The 26856-nt window shown below is 40.9% G+C and overlaps 1 protein-coding gene across 2 annotated transcripts in view; it reads left to right on the top strand.

Moving 5' to 3' along the window:
* The window catches only part of PRRT4 (proline rich transmembrane protein 4), a 46023-nt gene extending 19750 nt beyond the window's left edge, over positions 1–26273 (top strand). For both annotated transcript variants that reach the window (XM_072147554.1, XM_072147555.1), the window contains exon 3: positions 20513–26273. In XM_072147554.1, coding sequence (XP_072003655.1) covers positions 20513–22434 — 1922 coding nt within the window. In that variant the 3' untranslated portion in view covers positions 22435–26273. The remainder of the gene's footprint in view (positions 1–20512) is intronic.
* The last annotated feature ends 583 nt before the right edge of the window (positions 26274–26856 follow it).

The following is a 26856-nucleotide window of genomic DNA, read 5'->3' as shown; positions in this document are numbered from 1 at the left end:
ATTTAATCCATTCAATGTCTCATGCTGACCTTGAGTGTGAAGAGACACTATTTTTAGGTGGTAGGTCCTTCTTTATAGTAGGAGCCTGTACCCCCATCTTGCTGAAGTTGGTGCTCCCTGAGGCAAAAAGCTCAACTGACCTCATGGATTGTGCATCCCTGATGACAAAGCAGTAGGAATTTAAATGTTATGAGCTTCAGCCTTCAATCTGTATATAAAGTTGGGTGTACATATAGGTACCAATTTCTCATGCCTTGCATGGCAATGAAAATAGTATGTGGGCAGGCTCATAACCAGTAACCAAGGGGTGCTTTATAAAAACTTCAGATGGGGCCTCCGGTATACTATGACACGTTCAGTCTCACCTTTTAAAAGGATTAGCTCATAAACTGTGATTTCTCAGCACAGAGCTAAAACTAAATTTTCATTTCTCAGCATAGGGAAGTCACAGCATAGGGATTACAAAACAAGGATAATGCACACAGTTATGACACATTACACAGATAATGTACACAATGGCCCACTGCACTACATGTAGTTTGCCTCAATAATGTGGAGAGTGCACCAGATTATTGAATACTGGAGCACGATCTTCAACAATCTGGCGCATGCCATACATGCAAAACGTGCATAAACAGTTTTTTCTCTGGCGCACTTAGTTCAATGGGTGTGTACCACAATTATGTCGGACTTGCTGACATTAATGTTGCGGCCGATACGAATGTGCACCAGAATGCACCTTTAGATGCATGGTATTGTGTTGCGGTGGACACGGTACATCTGAGACACAATACTGGCGCACACACATCATAAATAGATGTGCAAGCAGTTTGCATGTGTATTTATGTGCAAACTACACTAGAATACTGGCGCATATAAATGTGGGCCAGTGATTTCAAGGTACAGAGAATACATATTGGGGCACATTTACTATCAGTTCAAACTGCACTAATAGCAGTTTGTCTGTGCAGTGTGCGCCAGATTCAGGATTTCTTCATGAATCTGGCGCCCTTGCACTGCTCCGACAGAGTGCACCACTTCTTTTTTGGTGAACGTTTAACATAGACTGTGCTACACAATTCTGTAAAGTCCCAGTAATAAATTTGGTGCATGGTCCGAAATGCCACCTGAATCCTTTAGGTGCAAAATTTTGTTGCTCGGGGGACGCAATGCGGCTGTGACATAAAACTTTATAATTACATGCACAAGCAATTTGCATGTTCTTTCTAATGCAAAGTCTGACAAAAAACTGGCACAATGTGATATAATAGTGATATAATAGTATAGGGATACCATAAATCGTGATATCACAGTAAAGGGATAAGAAACAATAACGTCAAACTAAAAGAATAATGTACACCACAGTACACAGATAATAAAAACAGTGATAGCGCAGTACAATCCACTAAGCAACATTACAGTGCAAAAATTATATGTCAATCTCACCACATGAACATAATGATGTCACAGTACAAGATTGAAGAACAGAGAGATGTCACAGTAAAGGTATAATAATAATGATGATGATATGTTTTAACACTGTGGGGCACATTTACTTACCCGTCCGAGTCGCGATCCCTGATTCGGACTCTCCGGCGATGATGTACTGTGCTGCAATCCACATAGATCGTGCGCCCAATATCTTCAGCTGAACATACCTGGAGGACAGCCACACTTTATCACCCGGAGAGAAAATCGGAGGGAGCCTGTGTTTTTTTGTCAGCCTGGGTCTTGGTTTGAGCAGATGCCTGAAGTGGGGAAAAACAAGTCTTCTTCCAGATAGACTTAGGATCTTGACCCAATTCCTCCACAGCAGGAACGTCAGAAGGCACAGAAAGAGGAAGAGGTGGGTCTGGATGCTGTCCATAGACAATGAAGAAGGGAGCGGAGCCGGTAGGTCCAGAATCCAAGGAATTATAGGAAAACGCTGCCCACTGCAACAGCAGTCGTCCTGTCGGGTAGAGACAAAATGGCAGAGATAGAAGCCCAGAGTCTGATTAACTCTCTCCACTTGTCCATTAGACTGCAGATGGTATGCAGAGAAGAAGGGAATTTAACAGGGAATGTGGCCGGCCTCCAAAACACTGGCGCGTGCCTCCCCGCCTCCTTGGGTCTGCCGCTGGAACGAGGGAAGGTAAGTGCTGCCATGAGGCTCCAGGGGCACGGGGAGGCACATGGGTGCACCTGCGACCCAGAACATGGGTCGCAGGAGCACCCATGACATGCCTACTATACACAATAACTGTACTGCTCTCCTCCCTCACCTCATGTCTCCAACGTAACCCCATATACATTGTGGTCCTGATCCCACTTGTCTTCTGATCACTGTAGTTTTGTATTTAGTACTTGCATTTGTTTTTTTCTTAATGTAATGTATGTGAACCCCTTACTGATTGTACAGTACCATGGAATTAATAGTGCTCTATAAATAAATAATACAGATAGCCCCCACATGCCCAGCAGTATATAGTAACCCCTACACGTGCCCAGCAGTGTATAGTGGCCACCACACATGCGCCAGCAGTATATAGTGGCTCCCACACATGCCCCTAAAGTATATAGTGCCCCCCACATGCCCCAGCAGTATATAGTTTCCCCTACACATGCCCCAGCCATAGATAGTGGCCCCCACACATGCCCCAGCTATATATATATATATATATATATATATATTCCTCCCACACATGCCCCAGCACTATATAGTGGCCCCCCACCCATGCCCCAGCAGTGTATAATAGCCCCCACATATGCCCCAGCAGTATATAGTGGCCCCCCACCCCCCCACCCATGCCCCAGCAGTGTATAGTGGCCCCCACACATGCTCCAGCAGTATATAGTGGCCCCCCACCCATGCCCCAGCAGTGTATAATAGCCCCCACACATGCCCCAGCACTATATAGTGGCCCCCCACCCATGCCCCAGCAGTGTATAATAGCCCCCACACATGCCCCAGCAGTATATAGTGGCCCCCCCCACCCATGCCCCAGCAGTGTATAGTAGCCCCCACACATGCCCCAGCAGTACATAGTGGCCCCCAAAACCTGCCCAGCAGTATATAGTGCCCCCCCACACACATGCCCCAGCAGTACATAGTGGCCCCCACACATGCCCCAGCAATTTATAGTAGCCCCCACACATACCCCAGCAGTATATAGTGGCCCCCACACATGCCCCAGCTATATATATATATATATATATATATATATATATATATATATATATATATATATTCCTCCCACACATGCCCCAGCAGTATATAGTGGCCCCCACACATGCCCCAGCAGTATATAGTGGCCCCCCACCCATGCCCCAGCAGTGTATAGTAGCCCCCACACATGCCCCAGCAGTATATAGTGACCCCCCCACCCATGCCCCAGCAGTGTATAGTGGCCCCCACACATGCCCCAGCAGTATATAGTGGCCCCCCACCCGTGCCCCAGCAGTATATAGTAGCCCCCACACATACCCCAGCACTATATAGTGGCCCCTACACATGCCCCAGCAGTATATAGTGGCCCCCACACATGTACCAGCAGTATATTGTGGCCCCCACACATGCCCCATAAGCACAGTTGAAAAAAATAAAAAAAACTGAATACTGGTGACGGCGTCTGGGTCTTAGAGATGAGTTCTTTCTATGACCCAGGTGCCGTCGCCTGGGCTGGATAATGAACGCAGACAGCGGTAGTATCGCTGACTTGAGTGATCGGCTATGTGTGCTGATAGTTGGTACAATGCCAACAGAGAGGGTAGGCAATCGATTACCTCTTGTCCCAGCTCTAGGCCCCCGGAGGCCCAATGAACCCGGAGCACCCACTCCCCATGTCCCCCCCCCCCCCCCCCGGTAGCTATGCCACTGGGGTGTGCCCACTATGTTGCCACAGAATCACATTCTGATAAATTTTCTCCAAGTTTGATGTATTCATATACTACAGAAATCAGAATAACTACATGGGATGAAATAGATGCTGGTGTCTGATAAAATATTACCTTGTATGGAAGTTTTACTAGCATATTGTGGCACATTTTAGCTTCCTCTTCAAATAATTTATTTTTTACTGATAGAAAACTGACAGAACAAGACACATTTGAGTTGGGATACATCGGAGGAAGGCATAGATCTGATGCTAGGATGACTGGATGTACTGTAATATGTACACATTCAGACTGAAATTCTGTAGAATAGATGGAGATTTTGTCTAGTTTCCCCTTCTTCTTCAACTATCTTTGTCTGCTAGAAATCATCTCCCTTCCTGCTCATCTGTGTCCCATTCCGGCTCAGTTGTGTCTGATTTCCCTCTCAATTATGGTTTCTCTCCCACCCTTCCCTGTTCTTCTCACTCAATCTGTGCCGAGGTTTCCTAATAGATTCCACTACTAGGGCCAAGTAGTAGAGCATATTGACAGCTTGTACATTATCCAGCAGTTAAGCAATAGACCCAGACAAAATATTCTCCTTTTCATAGAGCAACAAATGTGGAATTTGGAATTAATTCTCTTCATTACCCAAACAGATGCCAAAACTTTTAAAAGTATACGAGAAGGTAGAATTGCGGCTGCATAGCTGGAGTGCCATGAGCGTCACATGATGTGGTGCAGCTGTTGGGCAAGTGCCTTAGGGTATTGACAGTGACAGATAATGACAGTTGAATGGATTTTGCTGGTTGTGGAAGGGGCTGCAGTGTCGTGTCTGGGGCAGCAGTGATTTGGTAAGTGGTTTGTACATGAAAAGAATTGTTCTTAAACATAAATGAAAGAAAAGAGACATTGCAAGTCATAATAGTTCATTTAGATGGGAACCAAGCAAATTAATGATGTGTAAAGAAGAATAGTGCCATGTGTGACAGTAACTGTACGGTCAGTATGTTTACAGGCTTCTTCACACACAGCATTTAGCATATTAAGCAGTACTCCATTGACTTGTGTCCTGTGAAAGGAACTGTGTATATCTCCAACATGCACATAGGCTCAGTTCAGATTAGTGTTTTAGGTTTGTGTTCAGTATTTTGGCTCTTTTTTACACAAAAAACTAAGTTATATACTGTATGTAATCACTAAACATACTTTTAGTACATATCCAAAAAAATAATCCAACATTAAAAACAAAGAGTTAAAAAACAGGTATAGTGCAACAATAACAATACGAACAGGTAAATCATTGCATGATTTATATTACACAAATGTCACTAAATATTTTTATAGCATACACCTAGAACCAGCAGACTTATCCTGTTATCCCTTATTGTATATTTAGTGAAAAGACTAAATACAAAATCAAGCCACCCTTTTAATGGTCCCTGTGCGCCTTACCTGTCGTAGACATTGACACTCCTGGAACCCTGAAGTGCGTTTTGCGTTATTTGTTATCTTAAGGGGATATAAACTAAGAGGATATTAATATCATATAAAAAATAGAATAAAATGTTTTGCATATAAAAATAATAGTATTAAGCAGTACTCCATTGACTTGTGTCCTGTGTATAGCTCCAGCATGCACATCTGTTATAGCCCTGCCACAACCAGAAGACATGTAGCCATCAGTTTAGGGTTGTGTTTGAGGTGGCCTCCAGGTGAGAACCTTCCTTGGTGGATGTTTCTCTGAGGGGTTTGAACCAAATCATATTACCCGAGACGTCGTCCTTTGATGTTGCTTTTTATGTTCCTTTACACTTCTGTAGAAGTAACTTTCAAGAGCACCAACAGCAGGCATTGATTTTATGTCTATGCACAGTATGAGGGAAGGAAGGAGTAGAATAGTCTCACAGTTGCAACATCCCCCACCGGGGCCTGGCCTTTTCTTGGATTGGCTGGCGGTTGCGGCCTAGGCACGCTGTGGTCACGGTGCTTAGTATGGGGACCGGAGGGGAGGTGGTGTGTGCAAGAAATATGGAGGGAGAGGCTGATGTACTGGTTCTCCCTAGGGCAACCCCTGAGTGTCTGTAAGATAAGTCCCTGGGTAATGGATTGGGAGCCCTTGGTGGTAGACAGCCATATCCAGGGATCAGACGGATGCGTTGTAAGGATACATTGTGAGGACTCCGAATGAATTCTTATATTGGAGGACTATGGCAAATCCTGATTTTCTATGTCGTCATGTTTCTCCCCGGTGGTTGGCAACTGCAGATGTTCAGGGTTTCCTTATAAGGAGAGTTACATCACTGGCGACCTGAGTGACTGGACGCTCAGTGGAGGCAGGGGAAGGATGCCATACTTTACAGCAGTCCCCCATAGGATCCAATGGCCTCAGCAATGTTGCTCAGCTGGAGGGAAGAGGATGGAAAGATGCAGCTTGCTACAAATGTCTCCCTCACTCTTTGCTGAATGTTTTCTTATCCTTTAAGATTACTAGCTGTTCTGAAAACATTCCCAATATCATATTCAAATGCCCTTATTGGGACATATGGAAAGGTGTTTTTGTATGACACATTTATTCTCTATTGCCTCTAAAATTAAAACTGAAGTAACTTAATTAAAAATACCCTATTGTATTGTGTCTAATGCTCCTATGGAGATCTGTGTTTCCATGGTGACAAACTACAATAAACACTCTGTGTGGTCTGATTCTGTAGTTATATCACCATCCGTGCTTTTTGCAAACCTACCAAGCATAAATAAGAGTTGGACTTGGGGGACTGAAGGAAGTATCATTGCAAGTTCAGATTACAATCCATGTGTAGTCTGTTACTGTGGAGACACACAGATCTTCATATGGGCTGTAGACTCAAAATAGTATTTACATTTTTTTATACATTCATTTGTGTCGATGAATAATAAATGTGTGTCTGTAATGGGAATGCTTTTCTGTGACAGTTCCATACTTAATCATTTCATTTTCCTTTTAGTATCTTGTAGTAGCCAATGAAAACTTGTCATGTGAAGGAACATTCCCTAAGCAATATATGTAGACATAGTTTGTAGAAGCATCGGCTTAAATTTTGGGAAATAGGTTAGTAGGTAATGTTAATATTCAGTCATCTCTTGTCTGACTGAGCGATGAGACCATTTACTGTAGATTGCTTTTAGGCTCCCGTCCGCAGTCTGTGTGGTCTGGAAATTAAACAAGCTATCTGATTAAATGAAGGTCATTTTTCCTTTCTGTATGCAGAAAGTTGCTCAGGACAGCGGGTACCATTCTGTATATGTTTTCATAACCGAATAAGACCCTTATTCTAAAACCCATGCAAAAACATCTTATATAATATATAGAAAAAATGGTTTGCCTATCTATGTAAAATAAAGTTTAAGGTCAAACCTAATGTACTATTTTGGAGACAATACAAATATGACTGTTGCGCACAACATTTAGACCTTTTGTCTGCCCTGAAAGATCTGTAGAAATATAGAAATCAGGATAAAGGGTCCAATGTGGACATGAGTAATAATAAATATATGCATATACACTCACCGGCCACTTTATTAGGTACACCATGCTAGTAACGGGTTGGACCCCCTTTTGCCTTCAGAACTGCCTCAATTCTTCATGGCATAGATTCAACAAGGTGCTGGAAGCATTCCTCAGAGATTTTGGTCCATATTGACATGATGGCATCACACAGTTGCCGCAGATTTGTCGGCTGCACATCCATGATGCGAATCTCCCGTTCCACCACATCCCAAAGATGCTCTTTTGGATTGAGATCTGGTGACTGTGGAGGCCATTTGAGTACAGTGAACTCATTGTCATGTTCAAGAAACCAGTCTGAAATGATTCCAGCTTTATGACATGGCGCATTATCCTGCTGAAAGTAGCCAACAGATGTTGGGTACATTGTGGTCATAAAGGGATGGACATGGTCAGCAACAATACTCAGGTAGGCTTTGGCGTTGCAACAATGCTCAATTGGTACCAAGGGTCCCAAAGAGTGCCAAGAAAATATTCCCCACACCATGACACCACCACCACCAGCCTGAACCGTTGATACAAGGCAGGATGGATCCATGCTTTCATGTTGTTGACGCCAAATTCTGACCCTACCATCCGAATGTCGCAGCAGAAATCTCATCAGACCAGGCAACGTTTTTCCAATCTTCTACTGTCCAATTTCGATGAGCTTGTGCAAATTGTAGCCTCAGTTTCCTGTTCTTAGCTGAAAGGAGTGGCACCCGGTGTGGTCTTCTGCTGCTGTAGCCCATCTGCCTCAAAGTTCGACGTACTGTGCGTTCAGAGATGCTCTTCTGCCTACCTTGGTTGTAACGGGTGGCGATTTGAGTTACTGTTGCCTTTCTATCAGCTCGAACCAGTCTGCCCGATCTCCTCTGACCTCTGGCATCAACAAGGCATTTCCGCCCACAGAACTGCCACTCACTGGGTGTTTTTTCTTTTTCAGACCATTCTCTGTAAACCCTAGAGATGGTTGTGCATGAAAATCCCAGTAGATCAGCAGTTTCTGAAATACTCAGACCAGCCCTTCTGGTACCAACAACCATGCCACGTTCAAAGGCACTCAAATCACCTTTCTTCCCCATACTGATGCTCGGTTTGAACTGCAGGAGATTGTCTTGATCATGTCTACATGCCTAAATGCACTGAGTTGCCGCCATGTGATTGGCTGATTAGAAATTAAGTGTTAACGAGCAGTTGGACAGGTGTACCTAAAAAGTGGCCGGTGAGTGTATAATTCATGGTATATCAGCAAAATATTTATGACATTACTATGATAAACTCTGAGAACTCACTGTTTTCTTATGTCAACTAATGCGGACCTCTGCAGGACGTCTTTTGGTTCTATAGAGGAGGCAATCAAGGGATCTTCAGGTCTGCAAGGGTTAAGCAGAGGTGCTGGGTCTCCTCAGACCCAGTACAGATCTGCGCCAGGCATTTGTCCCCACTGGGGGTCCTTTTCCTTGTAATTAGGACTCTAGGACGCTTTAGGACGCTAAAGATGCTCCAGTTACAGGGGAAAACTTCAATTAATCAATTTTGAAAGGAAATAAAAGAAAGTAAAAAATCTGTATTACACTGTGTTATATAAATGAGAGCTTGAACAAGCAATCAGAGCCAACCTGTAAAATTGAAAAAAAAAAAAATTTAAACTACTTTTTAAAAACATTTTTTAATTAAAAGAATTAATTAAATAAAGTGAAAGTCCCCTAAACACCAATATTCCCTTTACATACCAAATAAAGCACAAAAAACACAAAATAATGAAAAAACCCGACATGTTTGGTATCACCTCCATATCTATCTGTACAATAAATCAGTAACATTATTGGACCCACTCGGTAACCGCTGTAAAAACAAAACCTGAAAAATGTGCCAAAAATGTAATTTTTCATAAAATCCATTCACAAAAATGTTTCAAAAAGTGATCAAAAAAAGTTATGTGCGCCAAAATGGTACTTTAGTAAGCAACTCCAAGTGCTTTTGTATAGGTTACAGGTCCTCTTTATATAAAATATACTATACATTTAAAAAAAAAATTATACTTTTTATAAAATTTTTTTAAAAATGAAAAAAGCCCTTTAACATTTTTTAACTTTTAACTAGCCCTATGTGTCATGAAAAATTGCTGAAAAATGTTTTATGGCATTGCACAAAAAAAGGAGTTATGGCCCTTGGACCAATAAGTATGAAAATTCACTGAAAATGCCCCAGTCATTAAACGGCTACATGGGGCAGATTTATCAAGCTGTCTGAAATTCAGAATATTTCTAGATGCCCATGTCAACCAATGACAGCTCCCTAGTTGCCATGGGCAACTAGAAATATTCTGACTTTCAGACAGCTTGACAAATCTGCCCATATATGTCCTATTTGCACATGCCGTGCAAATAGGACATATATAGTCGATTAATGACTGGGGCATTTTCAGTGAATTTTTATAAGTGTCAAACTTCAATCAGCCATATCTCCTAAACGGTGGCACCTAGAAACACCCTTCTCCCCTTTAATATAATATCAGGATGGTGTTCCTAGGTGAAACAGAACCAGAAATATCCACTGTTACAGTTACAGTAAAAAATGTGATTATTGAATGCAGATCTCCCAAAAATATACCAAAGTGGAGATTGTGTTTCTAGGTTCAGGACAGTGGCGTAACAACAGCCGTAGCAGCCGTAGCGGTTGCTACGGGGCCCGTGCTGCACAGTGGCCCGGGAAGGACGGCAATACCAAAATTTATTAATGCCGTTCTCCCGGGCCCCGCCTACTGTGCCGAACGCAGAGCTGCCCACTTGTGCTGCCCGCACTCTCCTACCCGCCCTCCAGCCCGCCAGTACGTCCTCGTCATCCTCCCTCCCTGCGGACGGCACGCCTTCCCTCCCACGCGCTTGCCGGCACGTTCCTTCCCCCTACTAGCCGACATGTCCTCCGGCCGACCGGCACTTCCTCCCTCCTGCTGTCAGACACGTTCACCTGCCGGCCGGTACTTCCCTCCACTCGGCAGCTGACACTATCTCCTGCTCTTCCTCCTGCCTGCCGGCCCATGCGCCCTACCGCCAGCCGGCATTGCCTTCCACCTGCTCGCCGACACGTCCTCTTGCCGCCCTGCACTTCTTCTCGCCGGCCTGCACTCCCCACCACCAACCGGCCGACACGTACTCCCTTCCCTACACAGCCTGCTGATTTTAAAGGAGGTGAGACCAGCCCACCAAGACCAAAAAAGTAAGTAATGTTATCTGTATTTGTTTATGTATATATGTGTATATGGTGTGTGTGTATGTGTCTGTATATATGGGTATATGGTGTGTGTGTATGTGTCTGTGTATATGGGTATATGGTGTGTATGTGTCTGTATATATGGGTATATGGTGTGTATGTGTCTGTATATATGGGTATATGGTGTGTATGTGTATGTATATATGGGTATATGGTGTGTATGTGTCTGTATATATGGGTATATGGTGTGTATGTGTCTGTATATATGGGTATTTGGTGTGTGTGTGTGTCTGTATATATGGGTATATGGTGTGTGTGTGTGTCTGTATATATGGGTATATGGTGTGTGTGTGTGTCTGTATATATAGGTATATGGTGTGTGTGTGTGTCTGTATATATGGGTATATGGTGTGTGTGTGTGTGTGTATGTGTCTGTATATATGGGTATATGGTGTGTGTGTGTATGTGTCTGTATATATGGGTATATGGTGTGTGTGTGTGTATGTGTCTGTATATATGGGTATATGGTGTGTATGTGTCTGTATATATGGGTATATCGTGTGTGTGTGTCTGTATATATGGGTATATCGTGTGTGTGTGTCTGTATATATGGGTATATGGTGTGTGTGTGTCTGTATATATGGGTATATGGTGTGTGTGTGTGTATGTGTCTGTATATATGGGTATATGGTGTGTATGTGTCTGTATACATGGGTATATGGTGTGTGTGTGTCTGTAAATATGGGTATATGGTGTGTGTGTGTCTGTATATATGGGTATATGGTGTGTGTGTGTCTGTATATATGGGTATATGGTGTGTGTGTGTCTGTATATATGGGTATATGGTGTGTGTGTGTGTATGTGTCTGTATATATGGGTATATGGTGTGTGTGTGTGTGTGTATGTGTCTGTATATATGGGTATATGGTGTGTGTGTGTGTATGTGTCTGTATATATGGGTATATGGTGTGTGTGTGTGTATATGTGTCTGTATATATGGGTATATGGTGTGTGTGTGTATGTGTCTGTATATATGGGTATATGGTGTGTGTGTGTGTATGTGTCTGTATGTATGGGTATATGGTGTGTGTGTGTGTGAGTGTATGTGTCTGTATATATGGGTATATGGTGTGCGTGTGTGTATGTGTCTGTATATATGGGTATATTGTGTGTGTGTCTGTATATATGGGTATATGGTGTGTGTGTGTGTGTCTGTATATATGGGTATATGGTGTGTGTGTGTATGTGTCTGTATATATGGGTATATGGTGTGTGTGTGTATGTGTCTGTATATATGGGTATATGGTGTGTATGTGTATGTGTCTGTATATATGGGTATATGGTGTGTGTGTGTATGTGTCTGTATATATGGGTATATGGTGTGTGTGTGTGTGTATGTGTCTGTATATATGGGTATATGGTGTGTATGTGTCTGTATATATGGGTATATGGTGTGTGTGTGTGTGTATGTGTCTGTATATATGGGTATATGGTGTGTATGTGTCTGTATATATGGGTATATGGTGTGTGTGTGTGTGTATGTGTCTGTATATATGGGTATATGGTGTGTGTGTGTATGTGTCTGTATATATGGGTATATGGTGTGTGTGTGGTGGCATAGAAGCCCTAAAATAATTGCAAATGCTAGCTTATAGCTAGCCCTTGCAATTATTTTCCCCAATCCCCTCCTTCACGCCAGTGTGGTGCGGCCAACGAGGAGTGGGGCGGCTCGGGGCATTCCTGACCCAGGGCCTGCGGGATCCCTGTAGCTGGTGTATTTTCACATGTGAAAATTTGCCGGCTGTGTTTATTTCTATGCCAGGCCCTGCCCAGGACCTCACCTCTTGATGTATCCAGCTGAGCCGTGGCAGGGCTGTCATACGCTGGCGCACGTGCACCAGCATATGATAAATGGCCCTCTGTGTGTGTATATAGTGTGTTTTATACTGCATGTATGTGTATAAACGGTGAGTGTTTACTGTATATATTAGTATATGTATGAATACAGTAGATGTGCAAATTTGTGTATTTACGGTATGTGTGTATATTCTGTATGAGTTTGTATATACTGTATGTTTTGGTGTATAAATTTATACATGAGTGCATAAATGCGTGTAAGTGTATAAGAGTATATAAAAATTAGTATGAGTTTAAAACGTTATGTGTGTATATAATACAAATGTGTGTACATGAGTGCGTAAATGTGTGTGATTTTATAAACGTGTCTTTACAAATTTGTATTTTCTTTTTTTTTTTTTGGTGATGAGGGGGGGGGGGGCCCAAGCAGAAATCTGCTATGGGGCCCAAGCTCTCCTAGTTACGCCTCTGGTTCAGGAGATATGCCCATTTCATGTGAACAGCTACTCAGCCTGCTAGCTCAAGGCAGAATGCATAAGGGTTTGCAGAAGACACTTTTCAGACCTAAAAATTGTTTTTGACTAACGTTCTTCAATCTGTATGTCTGAGCTAGAGCTATTTTGCAATGAAGAATGGAAAAAAATTCCAGCCTCTAGATGTGCAAAGATGTCCAAAAGAGGTACAGTCACATACTTATGCACACCACACTTTTCAGTTTCTTCATTTGCAAAAATCTGTTCTGCTCTGCCGAAAGGAAGGGGGATGAGAATGTTTCTAGGATTGATTTGTGGAGCTTTAACTTGTGCATTTTTCTTGTGCATTTTTTGAACAGGCAACTTCAAGGCATTGGTCTACATTTATTAAAGTGTTTGCACCCGTTTTGTCTGTCTGACTTTGCACAGAAAAAGTTGGTGCACACTTCCAGAGCAGTGCAGGCTGTGCCAGATTCATGAAGTCTGTGCGCCTGTTTCTGCAAACTCCACAGGCTATTGAGTCTTAGGTAGCATGACGTCACTGGAGGATTGCCAGTTCTACAAAATGACATTAGGTAGTTATCAGGCAGCACCAAGAAATTACATGACATACTTTCTGGCAAATGCATTACCTTTCAATAGGAGAAAGAAGGATCATTATTGTTAATAGTACTTTTATGGCTTTGCAGGTTTCAAGGTTGGGGCTGTGCAAAGACTTTTGTCGCATAACAGTTACTAAAGCAACTGTTGTATGTTGGTCTCAAATGAACCAGACACATCAGAATTATTACAGGATCAAATCATGTGTATGATTTGCATTTCAAATTGTCAGATACTGTTTTGTGTGACTTACTCTCCTCTTCTTATTTGAAAGCATGAGCACCAACATGGTCAATCAGTAGTGGATTATAATATACACAGTTAGGATGGTAGCCCAGGGCCTCAGCCTTCTAGGGGGCACATGGCCACCCAAACAACCCAAAATTCTCATACATCTATTCCTGCTCTCAATACGCATGTAGACAAAAGCCAATTCAGGACCTGAAGGTCTTCCAAAGGTTTTTAATACAGCCCAGGGCCTATGGCAGTCTTAATCCGCCCCTGTGGTCAATTGATGGCCAAACAATTTTTTAACATGACTTTCCTAATTTTTATAATATTGCTGAACAATGCAACGTTGGATGATCCGTTCATATAATCTATAGCTCTCTGCCCGCCAGAGGTAGTTTTCCTTTGTTTTAACCATTGTGTGTGGGACATATGTTCAGTGTATATATGCCAAAAGTGAAGCTTCCATTTGAGAAAGTCCTTCTCTTTTTACTACAAATCCTTACAGTAAATTTAATGGGAATTGGACTAATGTATCTCAAATAGGTCATATATTATCTGAAAATCAGGATTTTCCAGTCACTGTCATCTTTACATGGACCAGGTTTATTTCTTTGAGACAGGAAATTGGAGTTTGCCTCGTTTGATAACAAGGTTTTCTTGCTCTCTGTGAAAAGAGAATCAAATTACTCCAAATTTTTTTTAATGTCGATATATTGTGCACATGCGTTTTACTGGAGGCTGATCACAGCATTGCACACTATATTTTCTCTCTTTATCTTGAAGAACTGATGGCGTAGAGCACTGGCTGATAAAAAAATATCTTTAGTCTAGATCAGTATGATAGCCTGTTCACAGGAGAGGGTACTAGGCTAACAAGGAGAGGCTGATTTCTGAATGTGACCCCCCTTTCCCCTTAACAAAAAAAGAAATATATTTGTTTGTACAGACACATTTATACAATCACACACATTTATACACTCATATATTCACACATTTATATGCTTATATACACACTTAAAGTTCTACGCATGCACTCTCTTTGATATAGTTTTAAACACATACAAACATGTATACACTTATAGGCATACATTTATGTACTCATATAATGTATACACTAATAGATAAAGTAAATACAAACCTGTGCCGGCAGGCTGGGAGGAGGGCTGCCGTCAACTGTGCCGACGGGTCGGGGGCAGGGGAGATCGGTTGTGATGATGTGTGGCTGTGCTGTCGGCTGTACTGACGCTCGGAGAGCGGGGGTCTGCGGAGCAGTAAACTGTGCCGTCAGGCAGGGTTGGAGCAGGACGGTTGTCTGTTCCGTCAGGTGGGAGATAGGGCAGACTTTCGGCTGTGCCGGTTGTCGGGTGGGAGTGTGTTCAGCTGTGCGGTTCTACAGGCAGGCACAGAGGAGGTGTGCAGATGGGCCCTGTTCAGCAGGTGTTGCTGTCTTAACATTTATCATAGGATTTTCTTGACTTTTTTGTGCAAAATAATCGCATGTGCCAGGTTTAAACATCCAACCACTACTAGTGTAATGTCATGTAAAGCCAGATTTATGACTTTAAAAAAAATTACATAGTCATTCCACTCCCCTCCTAGTGTATTTGATATTGTAACAAAAATCGCAGACTCTATTGAGACATTTATTAACCACTTAAATATAGAAAGTTAGTGGAGCTCCAATGACAGACATAGAACTATCGCAACAAACCTGCCTTATGATAAATAACCCCTGATGATCTACACAATAAGTGGTGCTATAGTATTCAGTATTCTGCGCCATTCACACGGTGAAGTATTCAGGATCTGTTACGGATCCAGGAAGAACTGAAAAAATGCATCAAAAACGACATCTAATTACTTTGAATGATCTGTGCCATGGCTTGCCTTTATGTACTAACCAGAGACTAAAAAGTGAAAAGGGGGATTAAATATCTTCTGCTACATAGTATTAAAACATTGGGAGTAGTGCAGAGCTGTTTATGGAAAGGTAATGCCCAGGCTAAGAGCAATTTAAAGGGGTTTTCTCATAAAGACTTGTATAATGACAAAATGAATTAATGGAATGACATGCCTGGAACAGCTCACAACTCACAGAGAATGTTGTAAACAGTCCCATAGCTCTGAACCAGTCCGAGTTCAGCGCGACAGTCGAGATTTTTTGGGAGGTGCACACTAGCGATGCAGAGCTAAGACCAAGAGGTAGGATCAGATCCTGCTGCCTCAACATGTCTCTGTTTCTGCTCTTTACGGAGAGGGAGAATGGAGGACAGGAGGCCACTATATGAGAGGGATGATGGACAGGGACAACGGACATTGATATTATACTATGCTTGCGGGTGGGGCAATGGGCGAGGCAGTGGGTGTGATTTAGAGAAAAAGGAGGAAGGACTTTTGTCCCTCTTTCTCTACTCCAAAAGTTGGGATGTATGTGGTTCATCTTAATTAACAATAAAATTATTATCATTAATAAATAGTAACTGTTTCCATCTTTCCCTGTAAGTTGTGATCTGTTCCAGACATTTCTATTTATGTTGTACGAGTTTTGTCTATGGGCTTTGGATTAGACTAATACATGTTATGGAGTGCAAGTTCAGGAGATGAATGGGACCAGAGTACCTCCAGTGAGCTGAGCAACCTCTCCCTTACTTCAATAATAATACAATAGTATGTCATGTGCCAATTTTATCTTTAGCCCTCTGAAGTGTGTAGTGGCCCTGGATTGGGATTCAAGCCTATTAAAATAGGCTGCACAGGAAATATTTTAACTGTACTTCTACAGATTATTTGTATATGGAAACTAATTACATCCTTATATTAATTTGGGGACCTTCATCAAATAGTTTATTTTTGTTCATTGCACATATAGATCTGTGTTGTATTTGTTATCATTCTGGAACATTTTGCTTTGCCTGCCATGCAATATTGGAACTGCAAGACAAAAGGGAGCATTTAGCAGAAAACTGGCTTTCCTTGTGGGAGATCCAGACAATTCAGCAGTATTCTAGAACATAAACACAGCAGTTTTAATATAAAACGTGGCAGAGAAGGAGGATTGTCAGCGAGACCCTCTGGGATCATCTTAATATTTGGTATGTACTGCACTGAACAAGGAGGTTTTCCCTTAAGTCTTCATTAGTAATAGTGTTAAGGAAAAAACTGGATTTATCTTAGGAGCCAAACTATCCACTTTTAATGTATGGCGATCTCTAGAAGTGAGGAGAGACAACAGATTGTGAAGGATATGGCATATCTGGATCACAAATGTATTTATATGACATCAACATATTCTGTAATCATTTATGGAAATAAGAACGGAATAACCATGGGTTTGGTTTATAAATAAATTCCAACTGTCTGAGAAGTTTACGTGGATATGAATTAGATGAATTATCATTATTTATATTAACCCTTTAACCCTTTTTTGCGTTTCCATTTTTTTAATCCCCTCCTTTAACCCCTTAAGGACGCAGCCATTTTGTAGCTTAAGGCTCAGCCCGATTTTTTGGATTCTGACTTGCGTCGCTTTATACGGTTATAACTTTTGAACACTGTTACTTATCAAAGCGATTCTGAGATTGTTTTTTCCCCACATGTTGTACTTCATTTTAGTGGTAAATTTTGGCAGATAAGTTTTGCGTTTATTTACAAAAAAAAAGAAAATATGATAAATTTTTGGAAAAATTTGCCATTTTCGAAATTCAAAATCATTGCGTTTTCAGGCAGATCGATTTACCACCTAAATAAGTTGCTGAATAACATTTCCCATTTGTCTACTTTACATTTTCATAATTTCTGAAATGTCTGGATAATTTATTTTGATGTCACGCGGCTTGCAAATAGAATATCGCTTTTCCGGATTTTCAGAATTGACTATTTTGGGGATAAATACAGTTTGGAATGAAATTTTACATATTTAGCATCAAAACCCCCTATATAACCAACCCATTTTCAAATCTGCACCCCTCAAGCTATCAGAAACAGCTTTTACGAAGATTGTTAACCCCTTGAGATCTTCATAGTAATTGAATCAAAATGGAGGTGAAATTTAGAATGGTCATATTGTTCCCTTATACGTTCATTTAGCCCTAAAATTTACACATTTCCAAAAGATAAAAAGAGAAAACCCACCATACAATTTGTTCTGCAATTTCTCCTGAGTACAAAGACCCCCCACATGTGGCTGTGACTTGTGTTATGGGGGCACAGCGAGGTGCAGAAGGGAAGGAGGGCGCTGCAGCTGCCAGGATTTTAGTTTCCTCATTGGCCCCTTTTGAAGGCTATAAAATTTTCGCTTTTTCGTTATTGGGGCCATGTGATGCCATTTTTTTTGCGGGATGAGATGCTTTTTCCAATGTTACCATTTTGGGGTTTGTATCACCTATTGTTGAAAATTTAGGAACTTTTTTTGAGGACAGGAGTAGAAAAGCATCAATTCTGTACTGGATTTTTTACTTCTTTTTTTTTTGGTGTTCACCGTATAGACTAATAATCATGTTATCTTTATTCTATGGGTTGATACGATTACGGGGATACCAGACATGAATATATTTTCTTACGTTTTACTAAATTTGTCAAACAAAACCCTAATGTGGGGAAAAATCTATCATTTATGTATTGCCGTCTTCCAAGTGGCATAACTTTGTTACTTTTTTGGCTACGGAGCTGGTTGATGGCTTGTTTTTTGCGGGACATGTTGTACTTTGCACCAGTATCATGTCGCAGTACATATGGTTTTTTGATCACATTTTATAGCATTTTTTGTGGGATTGAAAAGGTAAAAATCATAATTTTTGGAGGGTTTATAACAGTTTTTTTTTACGGCGTTTATCGTGCGGGTTCAATAATGATTTACTTTTATTCTACGGGTTTTTACGGACGCGGTGATACTATATATGTGGGGTTTGTCTTATGATTTAGACTTTTTTTTGAGTTATATGTCTCTTTATATGTTTTGGGGGTTTGGGGCATTTTTAGTGATTTATGACTTTATTTTTTTATTGAATAACTTTTTTTTTTACTTTTTCACTTTTATACCATGGGACATGAACAAGTAATCTTCTGATTGCTTCTTCATGATAATATTCTGCAATACTGGTGTATTGCAGAGTATTATCAGTGTCAGCCTATACACTTGCATAGGCTGGCACTGTGCCAGTAAGATGACGTCACAGACGCCATCTTACTGGCAATTCTTGCAGGTAACTCTGGGGTCCAGATCGGACCCCAGAGTTACTATAGCAACGATCGGCGCACCCTGAAAACGGTTCGGGGGGGCCGATCGTGGGGGAAAGATCCCCCAGATACATGTTAGATGCCGCGGTCGCGCTGACCGCGGCATTTAACGGGTTAAGCACCCGCGATCGGAGACAACTCCGATCGCGGGTGTTACACTGGGGTGCCGGCTATCAGTCACAGCCGGCACCCCGTCTTTCCCGATGCCGGTTCGGCTCAGATCTTGAGCTGATATATCGGACGCTGAGCGCTAAGTCACTGCGCTCAGCGTCCGATATATCGGATGCTGAGCGTTAAGAGGTTAAAAAATCCATAACTATTTTATGTTTTTGCGTACGGAGCTGTACTTCCTAGAGACTGTATTTTATATTCCATGCCGTGTACTGGAAAACTAGAAAATAAAATTCCAAATGCTCATGGGCTCTGTTTTTACAGTTTTGACTTCTCCCATTAATTCTTTAGTTTGGTATGATCAAGGGGATACCAAATTTATATACGTTTTATATAAGTTTGAAAACCTTTTCTACAAAAAAGTCTTAGTTTTGCCATCTTCTGAAGCTATTAACTTTTTCAAGCTTAAGTGTACAAAGCTGTGTAAGGTGTCAGTTTTTGGACTGTATGACCTATTTATCACATTTAATTTAAAAAAAATGGTGACATTTGGGTGCCATTTTTTCACTGCCAGGAATAACCGTTTTCATATTATCAGGAATTTACGGGACCTAACATGTTTATGATTTCATTTATTTATTTTTATACCAGTTCTAGGATATTCATTTGAATTTTTTTTTTAACCTTTTTTTTGTTTATTATTTTTTAGGCCCTAACCACTCCTACCACACACTGCAAGACCACTGTTTTGTAGCATGTGGCAGTATTCTATATTATCTGTGTCAGCCATTACAGATCAATGTTAATGACAGGCTGTCATGGCAACAGATCATTGCCCTCTAATGACACTTACATGCTGTCGGCAGCTTTGCCGTTAACACCCTAAATCGGTGCCAGCATCATAGGTGTTAGCTGCAAAATGCAGCACACACCAAATCTGTATGGAGAAAGCTCAAAACGTCAGTCTTCTTAATACTCCCTTTTCTGTACATCAACCTACCATTACGGTGGTTTGCGACAAAGGGTTACAGGAAACATGTCACAAGCCTTTTTAGACACTAAACCACCAACAAGTCCTTATGTACCAGCGGCTCTCAATTTTTTTTCCCTAAGACTGTTGGGTCTGCAATTTAAAGAAAAAAAAAAGATTGGTGGCACCCTACCATGGATGAGCAATGAAAAACAGACTGTGCTGCACAGATTTCAGAAATGGGACTCACTGGTGTATTTACCGGTTTACTTGTGTGCCAGTACGAGCCTGGTTTTGAGTGATTTAATAAAGTATATTGCAGTTTTGCTAGGGATTATGACATGAGCACAATGAACATTTAAAAAAATTTTAAAAAATACATTTTACTTTGTCATATATATATTTTACCTATGTATTTCTTTTTTTTTTTTGTTACAGATGCTGGTTTTACTTCGTATGGCTCAGCATCCCCAACAGACATTGCTTCTTGGGACTGTGATTACTCTAGAACTGAAAAATGTGATTTCAGCATGACTCAGAGGCATCCTCATGAAGTAGACCCCACTCTTCAAGGACTATCCCCACTTCTTTCTTCTCAAGCTATTTTTATTACACTGCATGCAGACTGGAATACATCTGTGGCAGACTGGGGTGTTGCTTGGGAGGCCCTGGTATATGGCTCTGTTGGGCTTTATGGATCAGTGGCTCTGCTTGCTTTACTTTCCATTTTTTGCCTTGTGTTTAGATGCCCCTCAGGTGGTTTTTACTTCTCACTTTTACACCTACTGTTGATAGCATTTGGCAGCAGCCGAGCCTTCTCCCTCTTTTATGATGCCTATGGCCACCAAGATCGTCTCCCAGCTTTCACTGCTTTGCTCTTGCATGACTTAGCTTTCCCATGTATGACATCCAGCTTTAGTATTGCATTTCTCTTATTATGTTCAAGGTGTCGTCTTCAGCATTCATCTCCAAACTTTCCACGGCTCTGCCTCTTAGCGTCGGCAGCATTTCTTCATTTTATCACAGCAGGGGGAGCAGTTGTAGTTGTTGATCTTTTACAGCAATTCCCCTTCCTTCTTCTGGTCTCTAGAGGATTCTATGTTGTATTAACTGTCGTCCTGTCTTTCTCCTTCTTCATCTTTTGTTGCATTGCAAGAACTCAAAGCACTCAAATCTATGACCTCAAAAGTTCTGCTCCCCCTACAGAATATATCAGTGGATGTCCTTTTGCAAACCTGAAGGACTGGTGCAGAGCAACCCATGTTGTTCTGTTGTCAGCCTGTTTTGGTATTTTGAATGCTGGATTACAATTGTATGCTGTACTTTATGCCTTAGGTTATGGTGGCTCTATTGTTTTTGGCCCTTGGCCTTGGTGGGCTTTTCAGTTGAGTTCAAGCCTCTGTGAAGTTGGACTATGCTTACCTCTGGCACTCATAGGAGCATACCCTATTTTTTGTGCCAATGAGATTGGAAGAACCAATTGCTGGACACAGATATTTCGCCTTTCTCCTGGCCATGTTACAATGAAGGCACCTATTTTACAAAGCAATCATCAATGGGCTTCTTCTCAGCATGAAAAGTTACTTGTGTGTGATACCATTGCTAGGAGTGACTCTGAATTTTTCCCACTCTACACTCTAGTGGAAAAACGCTTAAGTCATGGAGAGGACCTGAGCTTAATTTACCACAGCAACAAAAGCCTTGAGGTTCATGGTTTAAGCCTTCCCCATGGTTCCAACACACCATCATATATAAGTGTGCAAATAGACAGCGACTCAACTGTTGATTTCCACCCTCCGTCTCCAATCAACTTGAGACGTAGCATTGATGAGGCACTTTTCAGTGAATCTTTGATACCCAAGAGTCTTTTTCATGGCACTGCCTTGTCCAGTAGTTTGTCTCTCACTGTAAAAAGTTCCACACAAATGGAAGACTGTGTCTTCAAAGAAAAGGCATCTGATAGGGGTCTTTATCGAACTTCTTCTTGCATGGAGATAGAAGCAGGTCTACCGATAATACAGCCTATGCCAAGCACTAGGCATGACACTCCTACTTCCTCCTCTCCAGGCATATGGAAGGGAGAACAGAGCACTGCTAGCTCTTTGTGCAAAATGTCATTGGATGGATCATCTTTGGTGCTTTCTTCGAGTCCTGAACATGTAGCTCCCTCAAATGGCAAACTTGAAGGAAAGGAGGAGCCAAGTTGCAAATCAAAAGCTGTATACCATGCATTGACTCAACCTTCTCAGGAGTCATTGGATAATACAGCTGCACCAGAATGTAATCTAAGAGATGACTTGATAAATGTTTTTGGACCAATTGATGCTTTGAGCGTTTGCAGTGAAACCATTGATTTGTAAATTAACTTACATATTTCAGTATTGAAATATAAAGAGGTTTCAACCACTATTTTTCTTGCCCGCTGGGAAAATGAGTCAAGCAGACATTTCACATATGATGCACATATACTGGGCAGATGTGGTTGTTGTCAGAACTGACTTCTATACATAGGTGTGTTTTTGATTCTAGAAAGAAAAGATGCATTTACATATTTTATATATTTAATCATTAAATTTCTATCATCTTTAAAGAAAATAATCTTTTTGAAACCATAACAATAATAAATGTAAATATCATGTTGTAAAGTTGATACATTTCTGTCAATTTAGGATGTTTTCATATATTTGCTCAACGGTCTATTTCCATTTAAGTAAATTTGTCACCAGAATATAATTTTTTTTTAACCAAGTTTTTAATTTACTCTTTCCACCGTGCTCTTCGGAGTGTCTACTATCTAATGGCCACACACAAGCAGAAAAGTTTGGAATCTAAGGCACCAGTGTAAGAATAAAACTTTTCTTTGATTAACTATCGGATTAAACAAGTTAACAACGTTTCAGCCTTCTGCTGGCTTAAGAGAGGTATTAAGGAGACAAACAGGTGCCTCAAACCTTACAAAGTTTTTAAGGAATTTTGATGATTTAAATAAAAAATATTGGGGCAAATTTACTTACCCGGCCCATTCGCGATCCAGCGGCGCGTTCTCTGCTCTGGATTCGGATCCGGCCGGGATTCATGAAGGCAGTTCCTCCGCCGTCCACCAGGTGGCGCTGCTGCGCTGAAAATCATCTCCACGCGCCGGAATGCACCACCTCGGACCAGGTGAAGGTAAGCGGTCCCCAAGCGACACTTTTTCGGTTTTTAAATGCGGCGGTTTTTCCGAATACGTCGGGTTTTCGTTCGGCCACGGCCCCCTATTTCCGTCGCGCGCATGCCGGCGCCGATGCGCCACAATCCGATCGCGTGCGACACAATCCCGGGGCAATTCAGGTACAATCGGCGCAAATCGGAAATATTCGGGTAACACGTCGGGAAAACGCGATTCGGGCCCTTAGTAAATGACCCCCATTGTGTCACCATCCATATCTGATACCACACCACCATCCAGACTATATCCTTCTTTCAACTGTAACCACTAGGATTAAAGGAAATAAGTTGCCAAAATAGTGAAAGTATATAAATATAAATTTCTGTTCATTTCTATTAATTTTAGGATTTCTGGTATTTTGTATTTTTTCTCATTTTAGGAAATATTTAAAAATCATAACATATTTCTTATTATTTGTGCCACTAGTAGGGACAGCATCTGTGAACTGTATCAATGCAAGACAGATGACACAATGGTAAATGTCTTTGATGATCTCATGACTGAGGAGGGTTGAGTGTCTTGCTCATGTTCACCTGAAAACAGGAAAATAAATTTGGAAAAAGTAGGAGACTTTAGATGGTTCTTTGCTCTCTACAGATCCTGTAACAGGGCATCAACTCGCCATCTCCCCCATCATGATATCAACACAGGTCTTGTTCACCACTGCAGCATAGGCTATGGTTGGTTTCCGTTCCTACAAAACTATGGGCTGCGTTCTGGGTGCATAGACACAGTACACAGCTGAGGCTCCCTCTGGTGGGCTGCAGAGGGAAATAGTAAATATTCTATCACTTTAAAGTTTTGCTCAAATATGTAAAGTAACATTAAAAAAAACAATTTACATAAATAACAAAAATTATGTTTTTTATTTGGTGATACATTTTTTTTTAAAGAATAGACAGGTGCTTTTTAATTCTCTACGGGTTTTCTATCCAAATTTATATCACAGACAGGATACAATAGAACAGCCCCTATAGAAAACATCATTAAATTTACTATTGATAATAAATAATGTCACGGCTGATCTCTTCCCCCTCCCTACACAGAGCTTGTCCATGAACCTAAGTGAGTTAGTACAACTCTTGCAAGAGGGCAGCTTCCATAATCATGGACCAGAAATAAACTAAAATCTACAAACCTAAATTAAAAAATAAAATAAAGTGATTTTTAAAAGCTTTACACACAAAAAAAGTTTGACACACAAAAAAAAAACAATTTGCACCTGCACAAATATATCTTTCCACCTTATGTTAAAACATATTTACTTTTATGCTGTCCTTTATTGCAAATTTTTACCACATTTATAGAATAATATAGTATATGCACTGTCCAATGTTTATAAAGATGGTGTAAAAAATACCATTATTACCACTTTCTAGAAAGTGATTATTACTTCTGCTAGCTGTTTGATGACTCTTAAAGGGGTATTTCAGGAATATGAAAGTCTGATATGATATGTTTTGGGCTTTCTAAAATAGGTGGAGTTATCACCAAGATGGCCTTGACTGGAAACTACCAAACCCATGATCCTTTAGTTCTAAGTAACTCCTCCTCCCTCTTATGCTCTACTCACAGTGATGAGGTAGCAGACTGTCCTGCTCTGTCACCATAGTAATGATGTGTAACTGCCATCACTGCACATGACCTCACTGAGATGATGTCCCACCACAACACTGGCCAAACTGGGTGCAATGCAACCAACGGACTACAGCCAAACACAGTGATGATCATATGACCTGCCCAAGCAGGTGCAGGACATGTGATGTGGACATGTGACCAGTGGCCATCTTCTGTGCTGTGTCTGCTTCGCACGGAGGAAATCAATGGACTGGTTAAAGGGCTAGTAGCATTTTAATTCTTCATTACAGTGTATGTCAGCAGCATTTTCTGCTAAGGGGAACAACATTTTAAATAACAACTACAGTAATTACATACCAGCTTTCATTTTAAGAATCCATTTGTATATGAATTATTTTATACCTTATTCCTGGAATACCCCTTTAAGTTTTAGCTTCTGATCCTGTGTTCTGGATTGTTTCGGTTCTTTCTGCAAATAGGTTACGTTGGTGCATCCATTTTAAAAGTGATTTGTGATGTAAATGCTGAAAACAACATATAAGATGTAAATCATTGTTTGATATATAATGTGACCTTGTAATATAAAAACAAAAAAGTCCTATATATATATATAGATATTTTTTAGGAAAAATCCTTTTAAAAATTTTAAATAAAAGCTATAATATCCTTGGTGCATAAGATGGATAACCTTTTATTACATGACTTATTGGTATGTTCAGCTATCACATACTATCACACATGGAAAAAGAGTAATGAATGTGTTCTTACAGGAAGGATGAAAGAATACTTTCACATAGGAGAAATTTGATGGAGACATATTTATTTGTCTGCAAATTGATTACAGTGGGAATACTTCTACAGAAAGTATGTATGTACTTGCAGGGGCCACTCAAATAAATCAGACAATTGCTGGAATTGACTACCTCTGTTTTATCAAAGCCATATTCCTGCATTGCTGCTATTAAAATGCATCTACAACCAGGGCCAGATTATAGGGAGGGCTCCAGGGGTGCCCACCCTGTCTGTCAGCTTGCAGCAGAGAACTAATGAATGAGTTGGTTTGTACTTTTTGTGTGTCACCAGGTCTTAAAATACAAACTTTGCAGGCACTCAAGCATGCTACAACTTGATGTCTGAAATGCGTCAGACTTCATATGTTTCACAGTGGCACCATTATGTTTTTAATTTTTTTTTTTAATAAATGTGGCATTTTTAACAGTATAATTCTTTTTTGCCTGGATGCTGGATTTTCCTTATTATTTTATGGATTAAACCGTACTGTGCCAGCTAGGCTGACATGTAACCAGAGGAAAGTTTAGAAAATGAATGACAATTCACAATTGTAATGTGTATCACTGACTTGATTAGAGTTAGGGTGATGGCACACGTGGCGTTTTTGGCCCATTTTTAAGCAGTCTGTTAAAAAACGCATGTGGTTTTTTTACAGACTGCTTAAAAACAGGCCAAAAATGCATTCAAAACGCCACGTGTGCCATCACCCTTAGTGGTTTATCATGTTTGATTTTGATGGTGGATTTTTTTTAAATTCTCATGTTGGCAGGGTCATTAACAGAACTTGATTTAACAGCAGAGAGTTAATAAAATAAAGGGAATGGGGAAACTTGATGTTTAAGTTTGGCAGTTACACATTTATATACTCATGTGCACACATTTTTGCACTGAAGTATACATTTATACACTTAAACGTACAGCATATACTCATTAAATACCTTTACAAATACATATAGTTCATATGCATAATATTTTGACACATGCAGTATACACACCACATAGTATACACATGTATAGGTGGGAAGGGGATTTCCCTGCCACAGTTGGTGACCCTATAAATGGTACAGAATGGAGGGCAGAACAGGCAGGAAAAAGGGGATCGGACAGTTGGCCAAGATCTTTGCCAGGAATTTATGGTTGTGGTAAGATTGGAAAAGGTTAGGTTTTTTTTATTCAGCTTTGTTTGCAGAATGGTTCTGGAATC

The sequence above is a fragment of the Engystomops pustulosus genome, chromosome 4 (assembly GCF_040894005.1).
Source record: "Engystomops pustulosus chromosome 4, aEngPut4.maternal, whole genome shotgun sequence".
Taxonomy (NCBI): Eukaryota; Metazoa; Chordata; class Amphibia; order Anura; family Leptodactylidae; genus Engystomops; species Engystomops pustulosus.
Note: the sequence above shows the minus strand (reverse complement) of the source record. Positions and strands in the feature narration are given on the sequence as shown.